General features: G+C 45.5%; 1 protein-coding gene across 2 annotated transcripts in view; it reads left to right on the top strand.

The window, feature by feature from the left end:
• Nucleotides 1-14,762, top strand: part of LOC138265820 (E3 ubiquitin-protein ligase DDB_G0292642-like) — a 192,037-nt gene that overhangs the window by 134,349 nt on the left and 42,926 nt on the right. For both annotated transcript variants that reach the window (XM_069213887.1, XM_069213888.1), the window contains exon 3: nt 2,331-2,498. In XM_069213887.1, the coding sequence (XP_069069988.1) occupies nt 2,331-2,498 (168 nt within the window). The remainder of the gene's footprint in view (nt 1-2,330; nt 2,499-14,762) is intronic.

The raw sequence follows: 14,762 nt of genomic DNA, 5'->3' as shown, positions 1-14,762 counted from the left end.
ACAAACGAATGACCTTCCACCAACCGACCAAACACCTGCAATCCTCCTCCCTCTTCCTTGTAGACACTCCTGGGATCTGCCGATCCAACAGTGAAAGACACTCCTCTCACCTGGCAGCCAAAGCCTGGAACCTTCCCCCACACCTTGGGAATGCCACATTGCTCCGGGAATTCAGAAAAGGACTCAAGACATGGCTGTTCGAATGAACAGAGCACTGTCTTGAGAACCTCACAGGTGATTTGCCATGTTTTATAAATCTTGAATGATTGATTCATCCATTCATTTAGTCCATTCTGTGTCTCAAGGATCCAACTTGGTCCCAGTGTTCATCTACATATGGAGCCACAGAAAGTCATGATGGAAGATTTGTGCATCTCCCTTCATTAGTATGCTGAATGTACATAGAAGTTTCTGTATGGCATCTGCTCATGACATCAAGCTCAGGGACATTGCTCAGATTCTGTAGATGAAGATGGAGCCCACAACTCTATCTAGCTGTAGCTTATGAAGGTCTGGTGTCTTATTAGTCATGGTATGTCCTTCAGGTTGCTAGTCCTGCTCTGGATTTACTAGCCGTCGAGATCAACAAGCTGTGACCTAACCTCCACTTCAAGGTCTCTTTGGCCTTGGCACCTTTGACTCCAATTGATGAATTGCCTTGGTCATGTTCCCAATAGCAACAGTCACAGCTTTCTGCAGGGCAAACTCTGAGTCCAGTATTTTGCAGACTGCCTGGTATGCAGCAAGGTTAGGAGTGACAAACAGTGGGGAGGAATAATTGACAAATTAGACACTGGGCCATTTGCAGGGGTTAGGGGCAGAATGGTGAAAAACAGTTGATATATGTTCCTTTTCCACTATCTTCACTGCTGCATTTGCATGCACATACAGCCCTGACAACAGGAGAAGAGAGGCACTTGATCTGCAAATGACTGTCCATTTGGTGGTCAATGGGATATTTGCAATTCCAGTGTCATATAACTCAGCTGGAAAATTGCCCTTGAATTATATGTTGAAAACATAGTGAAGGAGTGTCAACACCTGTGACATTTTATGAAAAACAAAAATGCCCTTCATCCACCACTACCTTAACAATGACCTGGGGCCATATGTACGAAAGCTTTTTCCCATAGACACAGAATGGGTAAAATCCTTTCGTACATCTGGCCCCTGGTCCTGTGCAGAATTAACTAATATAATACATTGTTAAGAAATGCAGCCTGACCCTGCTAAAGTGCAGCTCAATATCCTGCAAAGTGTTTGAGTCCAGGGTCTTGCTTGTCTGTGCACATCATTACAGTCCATTGCCTCACATGCCCCTTTCACTAACCACATATGCCCCACAAAGGCAAGAGCCACATGTAGAGGTCCACTGATTCTAGCTTTCACTTTCCCGTCCACACCTAAATACAACTCCTAAGAATATTTCCAGCCACTCTCTCTCACTTGCCATACACAGCAATGAGACACAGTGCTCTACCTAATGTAATGAATCAAGGAGGTGACAAACCATCCTATGTCCATTGACTCCCAATATGATGACAGAGATGGGTTTGTGTATGGTCAAGCTGGATAACCTGTTTTTTCTGCTTTTAAAGAAGTCTTTTATAGATGTTTAACATGCATTATAAAGGGAAAGAACTGTGGGCCAGATGTAGCAAAGGGTTTTTCCCATTCTGTGTCAATGGGAAAATGTGTTCGTACATATGGCCCTATACCAGAAAATATGCTGTCTGGTCCAAAGCACACATGTATGTACCTTTGGATTTCCTGACTCAATTCAATAGAAGTAGAGAGATAGCTGTGAGGCATTAGATAAACATCAACTCAAAGTATATTTAACATTTCCAATGTAAATATGCAAATATACTGTTCTTTGTTCACCGTTACTTCGACCTTCGACCTTGGGTTATTGAGAATGAGTGCGGATTTAGGGATGCTCTCTAGTTCACCTTAAAAACTGAAGGAGTACTGACTTGTACGTTCCTGGGGTACCACCAGTGTATGTCCCTGTAGAAGGACATACATTGGAAGTGTGAACATGTTCAACATTACAGCAGCCCACTAGAAATATCTAAGGTGATCTAAATTCTGGGTGCCAACAGTGACATTCTTCTGTTGGTGCAGTGGAGTGCCAAGTGAGAACTGTAATTACCCATGATCTCTAGCTCTGGTGTTTGTACTCTAGGGATAAGTGCATAAACATACCGTATGATGTTATAGAACATGTAGTGTTCACAATTCATAAAGTCTGTTGTTAGAATGAATCCGAGCTTTAAGGTGACACCAAAGTGTGATAATAATATTCTTCCGTTTTTCCTGATTTGTAGGGTAAGATCAAGTTTCACTGTCCTGCTGACGTTGACGGTAAAAAATGTGGAAAAGAATGGCCGTATGTGGAGATTAGGGGCCATGCTCTGCTGACAGATGAAGAGCAGACTATATTTGAGAAGAAAATAGCTCCCATTGCTGCCAAACAGTATTGTGAATATAAAGAGGTGAGTCATCCTTGTTGAGATTGATTGCTCTTTGTTTTGGAGGGTAAAACCTCACCCAGTTCTTTTTTGCAGGAGGGCAATACCGAGCTTGACTACTACCAAAAATAAGGAACGTAATGGGAAGTGCACATGGTTGTGGTCATTGGTCCACCTTGTAGAGAATGTCTAAAGGTAAATGTATACTGCTCTGCTCTGAATATGTTTAAGCAATATTGTCCATTGGGAGGTGACACGCAGGTAGTTTTAACTGAGGTGGAGTCAGATGGTCCAAGCTTAAGACAAGGTCCCTTTCACCTCAGGCCTACTCCACCCAGGATAATAATGCTATTTTTAAAAATGTATTAAAATTATTAGGTTTTGGAATGAAATTCTTAACGTTTTTGTTAAACGGTGTGTTTTTTATGGGACAATTTATGTAGAAGGTTGCAAGACATACAGCTGTTGGAGTTTAGTTAGTGGTAAGACATCAGCATTTCGTCCCATTGGATTGCATTGGAATGGACATTGGGTTTTTAACGTCACATAAAGGAGCATATACAAGAGTTGATAGAAGATTTTAGTCAGAAAAATAATTTGTTGATGGTGCCATACTAATTTTAGAAATTTCGGTGATTCCTAATGTGTTTCTAAGCTCATTATCTGCTGGGATTTCATTAACCATGTTGGAGAGAGTATAATTTTCTATCACAGCTTTCTCGTGAAAATTATGGTAAGTGCTCCAGAAGCTAAAATGATGATCCTTATTGTTTAAATTCACAGAAATCTTAGCAATGTGAGAAAATGTCTGATGTGCTGAGTAAAACATGTTTTTGAACTTTTAGGAACTTGTAGTAGCAGAGATAAGAAACATTTTCATATACATATTTGGCCTTCTGCACCAGAACGTGAATAATTCTAAAATTGTATTCTCCAGCAGCTTTTCTCCCTATGCAGGCACATTCTGTGAGCAACATGAACATGCTAGTTCTTTATAAGAACTGTGTGATCTTCAGGGACATGAGATGAAGGCTTACTAATAAATGGGTTGAAACTATAATAAGGCTTGTCTTAGGCTATGAATCTCCTGGGTAGATATCAACCAGCTAAAAGCAAATCAGTACACAGCATTTTGGTAGTGTATAGCTGTCTGATTTACAATAGAAGAGGTAGTCTTATGGGAAATTGAGACAATGCCAAATATTACGAAAGCTACTGGGCTAGTTACTTAGGGACACATTTAACCCTTAGTGCGGAGCCTGCGGGACTGCCACATCTGAAGAGGTGGTACCCTTCTCTGCCCCAGCAGAGGACTATCTGACACTATTAGACCAGAGGGGATCTCTAGTTTCAACCTGAGCCACTAGCCTGACTGCTCCACCGTAGGCTGTGAGAAATGCTCAGTGGATGCCACGTTGTTTTGGCCCCTTTTGACAGATCTGTTTTTGTACTAAAAAACAATCAGTTACCATGAAATGCAGGGAGGTTTCTCTCTGCATGTGGGAGCCATTAATTAATGTACGTGCCCTAGACCACTATGACTCACATGGTGGTTCCAAACAGAGAAGTATAGTAATGATTGCTGCACTGGGTGGGAAACACTGTAGCAGATAGATATTCTTTTAGGATAGTATGGGGGTGTGGTCTGGCTTGTTGAGAGAGCTCTGCGCGCCCGAGTGAACCTGGGAATGGCAGCAAAGCTCTGAAAGCTGTAGCTGTCTAGCCTTAGCCAGCTCCCGATGCCCTATCACCCCTGCCCCATTAATGTGATTTGGCCACCCCAGCTGGTTGCCAGCTAGCTGCAGATACACAGGGGTCCTTCTTCTTTGTTGGAGGCCTGCTGCAGTGCAGAGCAGCACCCTCGATCTCAGCTGGGCACGCGGCTCCACCACCAACCGCACAGTCTGGCTCCTCCCCGTTGCACAGTGTCACCGGACCCCACAGCACTCAGCAGACCGCAAACCCGCCGGACATCAGGCCTGGCACAGAGGCCTCACGCTGCCCAATTGACTGATTGTGACATGGCCTCAGGCTGCAATGTTACGCCACATCACCCTTTGGCACCTTATGGGACGGCGACCTCCCTGCCCCCTGGTCACCACTGAAGGTCCTCAGCAGGGTCATTGACCACTCTCTGCCACCCACGAATACTGCATGAACCCTGGCAGGCTCCAGGAGGCCCACTCAGTATTGCTGCCAGCCTCCCCGACCCCCGGGCTTCCACTGATAACGCCCCTGGCCCATCGGACACTTAGTATGTCTACATAAGGGCTGATGGACAGTGGTGCTGCAGTGCTCTGCCTTATAGCTGCTCTTCACAGAGGGCATCTCACAACCTCGCCCATGGCCGCACCCCCGATGCCGTCCACTGCTTCAGCTGTCGCAGCCACCTCCTGTCAACAACCGGCCTACGATGGACTGCATCCTGCAACAGATCACCATGGTCGGCTGCTGCCTGAAGAGCATGGACTCCAAATATCAGGCCTCACTGCGAAGACTAAATCCATCCAGGTTAGCATAGCAGGCTTCCAGGACAGAGTGAAGAGTGTGGAGTGCCGTCTCTCAACAGTAGAAGAACATCTCAACTGCATCCCGGATCGGGACAGGGTGCTTTGGCACTTGCGAAATATAAACTCACAGACCTGGAGGATAGAAGCTGCAGGGACAATGTTAGTTTTTCCGGCTTTCCAAAACATGCTGTGGCTTCGGATATCCAGAACTCTCTCAGGGATCTTCTCCCTGTGCTCTCTAACCCCTTGTGCTCCCTCTCAGCTCTCTTGGAAGTCATCTCTGGCTTTGTGGCGCTCTCTGGATACCGGGTTAAATGGGACAAAAGCGAGGCACTGCTTATGTCAAAAGTGACCACCAGCGCAGTGATATACGCTTATCCTTTTCAGTGGAAGTCCTCACGCCTAAAGTATCTGGAGGTCTACATTAACCAAGAGCTGGACCACATAGTAGCGGATAACTTCGATCCCCTGTTGACATGCATGAAACTGAAGTGGGCCCACCTCAGCATCATATTTTGGGATAGGGTACAAGTGGTCAGGATGGTGCCACTGCCACTGTACACCTGTGTCTTCCCAATGCTACCCCTACTGGTACCTCTCTCATTACTGCAATACGTATATCAGAATATACGGTCCTTCATCTGGAGGTCCTCCAGTCCCTGGGTGGCCAGCAGCAAACTCCAGGCCCACTGATCCTGTGAAGCTTTGGTCTCCCCTCGCCTGAGCATTACACCCTGGCCATTTTCTTGGAACAATGCCCTACATGCTCTCTGGGGCACTGATCCGCTGTTGTGGGTGCAGGTGAAACTTACCTTGCTGGACTGCCTGCAGGGACTGTACTCCCTCTACAAGAGTGGTGCAACCATACCGAGCCCCAAAAATCTGATGCTACAAGTTATGGCCAAATCGTGGCAGTAGGCCCACCATCTCTTCGGGGTGGATCTTTTTCATGAACCTGCACTTGTATGGGGTAGCTCTGGCCTCTGCGTAGTTAGCAAGATGCTGAACTGGGGGCTGTGGCATTCTACAGGCATCCACACCCTCCAACACCTGCTCGAGCAAGGTGCCCTCAAACACTTTGTGATGCTCCACAAGGAGTTTGGCCTCCCACCCCAGTTCTGGTAGTATCTACAGCTGTGGCATTGCTACACCTGACACTTACTTGCGAGCCCCTGGTCCCTACAGCCCTCCCCCATAGTTTCCTACCTCAGGGCATGGAGTCACCTTTGACGGGTGATGTCTGGCTTCTACAGCCTCTTCGGTCATTACCTATTCTTCTTGCCCCCCCTAAATAATCTCTGTCCCAAATTGCAAGCCAGACTTCTGATAGAATATGAAACGGAGGACTAGGCTAAATTTCTGAGGAGCTGGATCGTGGAGCCCGGTAGACGCAGTTTAACTTTTGCCTCTTTAAGTCCCTACATGACTGGCATTGGACCCATGTGAAACTTCTGGCAGCAGGCCTGCAGTCCCTTGCAAATTGCTGGTACTACCCGCATGACGGCTGGAACCTTACTTATTTTGTGAGGCGGTTGGCACCAACCTGAACAAGACACTCCCAGTCATGATACCCCTGCGGCCCTGCCCTGCCCTGATCATGGCCCTTGCGGATGCTCACCAACTCCCTCCCCCTCGATCTTTTTTCACTTCCTCTATCTTTTCCTCTGCCTCCCACTTCTTTCTTCACTCCTCTCTTCTTTTCTCGTTATCCCGCCTATCTCCCACCCTCTAGCCTTCAGACAAGTGTATGGGCTCCCTATCTGCCTCCCTCACCTTCTCATGAACAGTTCTCTCCATGGCTACGCCTCTCCGTGTTGATTGTCATGGGTGACATTGCGGAACCATGCATCACTCCTGGCTTTGAAGGGCTGCCACATGCTATGTATCTAGTGTTATGTTTATTTCTCAATGTATGATTGTTTCATGTATCATGGGCCAGATTTCCCACCCCATTTTTTTACCCCTTGCTTTGTTTTGATCTTTGAATAAAGAATTGTAAAAAAAGGGTAGGATAGAATATAGGATTTTTAGTACTTTTTTATCGACAGCCTTAATGACTGGTTTCAAAATTTGCTACCTTGCTTCACTAATTTGTCTGACACTGCAGTACCGCTAATGGAATATGTATTTTACACCGTCCTTCTGTCGAAAAACACAATTATTTTACTTACATTATTAGCTGCGTTTGAAATGTTCTACTGACAGACGTGCTTGATGATAAATGTGCCAACACAATAGTTACGTATAATAAAGCAATGCAGATTGAAATTCATATTGACACACATCCTTTGTCTCTTACCTCCTCCTTTAATTACCTAGGTGTTAGACTATTTGCCTCACAGGTGTGCAGTTTTAGCCACCCTTCTTTTTTCTCTACATATTTGACCACATGACCCATCAACCTGTAAGCATTTGCAATGCTCTTCCTGAGGATCTAATGAAAGTCACTAACATACTACTATATAAATATATTAATTGATTAATAAGAGACAGCTGGCCGTGATAAACAATATAACGTATGTGAGACTGCTTATTGCAGTCTGACAAACAGTGGCGTGTGAGATCAGAAAGGGTTGGGAATTTTTACTATCTTGTAAGGTGTCAAAAGGTCAATGGGCACCAGTTGTGCTCTGTTTGATAAGCCACACATCAGAACATTTTTATATGAATTTGAATATTTAAGGGCATGTTTCCTCTGAGGCCTTTCCTCTGGGAAGTCAGTTGTTACTGGCCAGTACCCTTGGTGTGCACGTGCTGTTATTTATTAGTGGCGTCTCCTTGCCTCAGTTACTACTGCATTCCAAATTACTTCTGTTGTGCCCTCTATGTGGAGCGAGGACGAAAAGTTAAGGTTTCCACCAGGAGGAGGTATCAATGTGCTATGAGAATTAAAACTTTTAAATAGAATTTAGATCTCATTCTAACATTGGTTTGGTGTTACAAAGATCATTCTTCCCCTGAAATTGCTCCAGTAGTGGCAAATGATGGCAAGTCCTTCGTGTCACACCGGCAGGGCAGAACAACTGTCTCTTATGTGGGACCTGCAGATCAGTAAGTAATAAAGCTCTCCCACAGTAATGTAGCAGTAGCTGCATAGTCTGCAATATATCAACAAGGCACTAAAAGTCAGCAAAATAATCAAGAATGTGGCTGTGCCAATAGAATAACTCAAAGGGCACACATGAAATGAATGGGTCCCAGCAAATAAACACAACAGCCTAGACTGAATGGTTGTGAAAGAGTTTGGCGGCAGAACTCGCCAACTGAATCCCTCTATGCTGTCTATATGGGTTTCCTACTCCTGCACTGACTCACATTCAATGAGGTCATGAGGGGCACCTTTGCATAACACTACCAAGAAAAATCCAGAAGTTAAGGGATATCAACAGGTTAAGCCAATGGTTGCGAAGTGGAGATACGCAGCAAGCAATGGCAATCAGACCAAACGCAAGGTCTAACCAAAGACAACCTCAAAGCCTGCCTTACAGATTTAAAGCAAGCTTTGGAAAAAGCATTCAATGATAGCCTGGCCATGCTGGAAGCTAATTTAGGAAGGGATATCGTGGGCATTAAAAAATACATGCATACATTAGACCAATGTCCACAAACACCATTGAAAATGTGCGCAACAGAGGCTCAAGACCTACTGTGAGAAAGTAGCCTCTTTCTAGCATGGTTACCCCCACTTTTGGCCTGTTTGTGAGTGTGTGTCAGTGTGTTTTTACTGTCTCACTGGGATTCTGCTTGCCAGGAACCCAGTGCTCATAGTTTATGGCCTAATGTGTGTGTTGTCAGTAGTGTTTAACTGTGTCACTGAAGTTCTGCTAACCAGAACTTCAGTGCTTATGCTCTTTCTGCTTCCAAATTAGTCACTATAGTTTAGTGACGTCATATTCTAATTCCAATTGGCACACTGGACCCTCCTTATAAGTCCCTAGTACCTAGGTACCTAGGGCATTGGGTTTCCAGGAGATGCTTATGGGCTGCAGCATTTCTTTTCCAACCCATAAGGAGCTCAGACAAACCCTTCTTCAGGACTGCCACTACAGCCTGTGTGTAATAGTGCACACGCTATTTCACAGCCATTTTCACTGCACTTAAGTAACTTATAAGTCACCTATATGTCTAACCTTTATTTACTGAAGGCTAGGTACAAACGTTACTGAGTGTGAGGGCACCCATACACCAGCAAAGGTGCCTCCACGCTATTCAGGGCCCATTCCCCAGACTTCATGGGTGTGGGGATACCATTACACACGTGCACTACAAATAGGTCAATACCTATATGTAACTTCACAATGGTAACTCTGAATATGGCTATATAAGGTGTCTAAGATCATGGAATTGTCCCCCCATTCCAAATCTGGAATTGGGGGGGCAATCCCATGCATCCTGGGGGTTCCACAATGGACCCCCAGTACTGCCAAACCAGCTCTCTGAGGTTTGCACTGCAGTTACAGCTGCTCCCACCTCACAGACAGGGTTCTGCACTCCTGGGGTCCGAGCAGCTCAATCTCAGGAAGGCATAACAAAGTGTTTCCTTTGGGAGGAAGGTGTTACATCCTCTCCCTTTGGAAATAGGTGTTACAGGCTTGGGAAGGGTAGCCTCCCAGAGCCTCTGGAAATGCACAGATGGTTCCCTCCTCGCATAAGCCAGTCTACACCAGTTCAGGGACCCCCAGTCCCTGCTCTGGCGCGAAACTGGGCATAGGAAAGGGGAGTGACCACTCTCCTGTTCATCACCACCACAGGGGTGCTGCCCAGAGCTCCTCAAGTGTGTCCCTGGCGATAGCCATCTTGTTTTCCAAGATGTGGAGACACTCTGGAGATCTTGTCAGAGACCCCTCCTGATAGGTGCATACCTGGTTAGGTAGACAATCCCCCTCTCAGGGCTATTTAGGGTCGCCCCTGTGGGTTCCTCTTCAGATTCATCTTGCAAGTTTCCTCCAGGAATCCTCTGCAACTTCTGCTTCAGCTTCTGACCGTCGGATCAACCACAGACTGCTCCAGGAACCGCTGTAACTGCAACAAAGTATCCAGAAAGGCTGCTGTAACCCTGCAACTTCAGCTCCAGCCAGCAACTGCAACAGTTTCCAAGGTGTGCACCCTCTGACGACTCCCTGCCTTCACCGTGCACAAGAAGAACCGAAGGAATCTCGCATGGATTGACGCAGTAAATTCCCTGCTCCAGCAGGCACCTTCCAAGACAACGACCTGTTCTCTGGGACTTCTCTCCTGGCGACGAGCGTGCTTCCTGGAACACAGGTGGTAGACCCCTTCGACCCAGACTGACCTAAGGTCCAGCTGTCCAAATTTGGCGGAGGTAAGAGCTTGCCTTTCCGGTTTGCGACAGTACCCCTGTGCACCGCGTCATCTCTAGCTCCTGGAGCCTCTGTGCACTTTTTGCAAGAACCCTTCGTGCACAGTGTGGTGTAGGTCCCCAGCCCTCCATCCTGCTACGCACAACTCACTGAGTTGTTCTCGGGCGGCGTGGGACCTTCTTTTGTTGTGCTGCACCAACCGAAATTTGCACCTTCTTTGTCCCAGTGTCCTAGGACTACCGTGGGTGCTGCCTGGCCATCTGTGGGCTCTCTTCATTGTTGGGAGCCCCCTCTGCCTCCTCAGTCTGAGTTGAGAACCCCAGATCCCTCCTGGGTTCAGGCAGCGCCCTTTTGACACAAACCGTGACCTTGATTGAACCAAGGCTTGTTGGACAAATCCAGCGCTGCACCGTGCCTGCATCCAACATCTCAAAGTGGGACATCTCCTGCACCATGCAGGAACCCACAGCCATCTTCTTTGGTGCTCTTCTGCAGGCTTCTTCTAACCGGAGAATCCTCTTTTGCACCATCTCCTAGGTTGCCAGGGGCTCCTGTCCTTCCTGGAATCTTCTGCGACTTCTGGACTTGGTCTCATCTCTTCACAGGTCTTGAGGTCCAGGAATCCACCATTTGTTGCTTGCAGTCTTGCTTGATTCTTGCAATAACTCTTATCCCGACTTGTAGTGTGTCCTGAGGAAACTTGCAGTACTTTATTCCTACTTTCCTGGGCTCTGGGGTGGGGAATTTTACTCACCTTTGTGGTTTTCTTACACTCCCAGCGCCCCTCTACACACTACACTTGCCTAGGGCGTAATTTGAGATTCGCATTCCACTTTCTTAGTATATGGTTTGTGTTGCCCCTAGGCCTATTGCAGCCTATTGCATTATATTTTATTTTTTACTGTTTGCACTATTCTGTGACTATTTACTTACCTGATTTTGGTCTCTAGTGTATGTAGTGTGTATATTGTTTACCTCCTGAAGGAGTATTGCCTCTAAGATATTTTTGGCCTTGTGTCACTAAAATAAAGTACCTTTATTGTTGGTAACACTGAGTATTGTCTTTTATTGTGTATAAGTACTGTGTAACTATAGTGGTATTGCAGGAGCTTTGCATGTCTCCTAGTTCAGCCTAGGCTACTCTGATACAGCTACCTCTAGACAGCCCAAGCTGCTAGAACACTGACTACATTTCACTAATAAGGGCTAACTGGACCTGGTATAAGGTGTAAGTACCTTGGGTACCCACTACAAACTAGGCCAGCCTCCTACACCTACATACTGTTTTCCATCTGGAAATGGAAATTAACTCTTAATAAATGTGAGGATTTGGAGAAGATACCTTGAAGAGAAAACGTCAGTGTGCACAATCACAAAGAAATAGAAGAAGGAACAGATATTTATGCAACAATGATGGTTATCTTCAGGGCTGCCCTGAAGGAGCGTCTTGAATTTTAAACTGTCATGATTAAGTGCACAAAGGCAGAAGATCAAGTGATGTCAGAGCATGGCCCAGAGACATTGTAGGTAAAATGGCGAATGGCAGGTTCAGAGAGAAAATACTGCCAGAAGCAGGACAAATGGAGTTACTGGGACACAAGAAGCTCCAGAGGCCTCCCGCAACTTGCTGACCTGCTGCACTGGTTCTGTCTGGACCTGCAACTGGACCTGCCCAATCCATGCTGATCGTCAAAAAATGCCCCTTAGGTCCTGGACTCTTGGTGTTCCATCAGTTGAGCTTCTCCTAAAGGAAAGGAGAAATCCTAAAGTTTTGGGCTTTTCTCTATCACGAATGGGCCGGTTTGCGCTGACGGCCCACACAAAGCTCGGGTGAACCTGACTCTTCGTGTTAGAGCGACCTCCAGCGACAACTGGCAATGCAAGATCTGCATCTTGTGCTTCACTATTAACAGCCTGCAGTGACCCCCAATGCACGGCTTCGGCAATGACTGTCCACGAAGCCCAGCCTTCTCTTTGTGCTACAGTGATGACCATCCGCCATGCTCTCCCTGCCCCACGCAACCTCGTCCACCACGAACTGAACTCTTTCGTGCTGGATTTTAGAAGGTAACTTTTTCAGCTGGACTAATCTTGTATCTGTAACTGCCCAGTCAGCCTGAACTTGCAGTTTTCAATCTGTCTCACATGACCAGATAACCAAGAGTGGCGCTTTGTGCTGTTAGGCATTATACTTGCTGCAAATCTTTGAAATTGCATTATTTCAGGTTCAAATGATTAGATATTTGCCATTTTGGAGTAAATTTATTAATTTTTTTTTTTTTTTCTAACTTGGTGTGGTGTTTTTCTTGTGTTGTGTTTTCACTTTATTACTGTTTGTGTGCTGCATAAATACTTTACACATTGCCTCTAAGTTAAGCCTCACTACTTTTGTACCACGCTACCAGAGGATCAGGCACAAGTTAATTTAGTGACTTTGTGTTCACCATGCAAGGATTGTGGCTGTTGCTTGAGAAAGGTTCACTCCTCCCTCAACAAACTATGCAAGTTCTCACACAGGTGGATACATTTTGTATGAAACAAAGGCAATACCATGCAATTGCGGATCCCTCTACCGCAATTTAGCAGCAGCAAAGAGAGCTGCAGCCAACCACACAGGAAGTGGCACAAAAGAGAAAATCGTTACAGATATCTGCACTCATTTGCCCTGCAGTTTCAGTGACAAGGTAGGGGAGACCTAATTTCAACATTAGAAGAGGACCTTCACTAAGGCACATACATGAAGAATCCATAGATTGAGAAGGTTCAGCAATGAATAGAGATGCCAATCAGAATCAGGGCTCAGAGAAGACGAAAGAGAAATCCAAGGCACAACAAAGCAAATCAAGATAAATGAGAAGAAGAGATAGTATAGAAACCCGGATATGAGGATCATTGATGTTAATGCCATTATGGAAGTTTGTATCTATGACTTATTTTGGACTTCTCTGTCTCTCTGAGCTTACTAAGGTAGTAAGAAGGAGGGAGAAATAAAAACAGTGCAAAGACAACTGAGATGAGCAGAGGGGGAATGAACAGGCCAAAAGTGCACCCAAGAAAGTAGCTAGGAAACAGGTGTCCTTAGTGGTAGGGATGATGACGAAAGTTTATTGAACTTCTTAACAGGGGAGAAGGAATGATTGCATAGATCCCGGTAGACACTACATTAGATAACATACTAAGGGCCTGACAAATCTTGGGGGATGGGTGACTCTGTCACAAATGCAACGGTTAGTCTGTCCGCTGTATTATGATTTCCATAGCATATAAAGGAATAATAATACAGCGGATAGGATATCCATCACATTTATGACAGAGCAACCCCCTCCGCCAAGATGTAAATCAGGCCTTCAGTTTGGGTGGGGCTCAATGATTATTAAAGGGAAGTGAGAGAGGATAGGGTGGAAACAATTGAGGGGGAGGAACAAGATACACATATTACCCTTATGTCACTTAAAATCAGTATTCTAAATTCTTGCAATAAAAGGCAGAGATTCTTGTCTGTATTGTGGCCTTAGATCAAAATGTGCTTTTCTTGGAGAAAAGTCACTTATTCCAAGGTTTTGGACCTGACCCTCTCTGCAAGTTCACTCCCAGACATTTTTGCTTCTCTCTGCCCTGTCTCTGAACATGTTTTTCCTGGCTTTTAGGACTCTGTGCCTTTTACCACTGCTAATCAGTGCTCTCTCCTTTAAACATGGTGAAATGGGCTTATACCCAGTTGGCATATTTAATGTTCCTGTATGTCCCTAGTAGAATGATACTACAGGTAGCCAGGCATGGTAAATTAAATGCTACTAGTGAGCCTGCAGAACTGATTGTGCCACCCACTTAAGTAGCCTTTTAAAACATTGTCCTGGCCTGCCGTTATAGCAGCTGTGTGCATTTTTAAACTGCCATTTCGACCTTGCAAAATAAACCTTTTGCCAGGCCTAAACTTTCCTCTTTAATACACATAGATCACCCCTAGGGAAAGCTCCAAACATCCCTTAAGGCAAGGTGCATTGTGTTAAAAAAGATGAACAAATACTTTTAAGTTTGACATGCCCTGGTAGTGAAACCCCAACCTTTATTTTTCACTTCTGCAAGGCCTCCCTCTCCTGTTGGAGGACCTTGGTTTACTTTATTACTCTTAATAAGTGATTTATTTTGTGTGGGGGCAGGCATGGAATGTCTTGTTTGGTTTCAGAAGAATTGTAATTTTACAACCCTCTTTAATGGCAAAGTTGGATTTTAAGTCACAATTCTGAAATTGCCATTTTAGAAAATTGGCATTTTTCTTGTCCTAACCATTTGGTGCCCAAAACCTGTTCCTGGGTCACATGACTGGATGTTGTTGGCAGTTGGCTTTTGTGCATTCCTCCCAGACAGTATCACAGTGGAGGGTCTGGGTCTTGGCAGGATGGGCCATCCTGGCTTGATGTGTTGGCAGAGCTGTCACCTGCCCACTTGCACTTCAA

This window comes from Pleurodeles waltl, chromosome 11 (genome assembly GCF_031143425.1).
Source record: "Pleurodeles waltl isolate 20211129_DDA chromosome 11, aPleWal1.hap1.20221129, whole genome shotgun sequence".
NCBI lineage: Eukaryota > Metazoa > Chordata > Amphibia > Caudata > Salamandridae > Pleurodeles > Pleurodeles waltl.
Note: the sequence above shows the minus strand (reverse complement) of the source record. Positions and strands in the feature narration are given on the sequence as shown.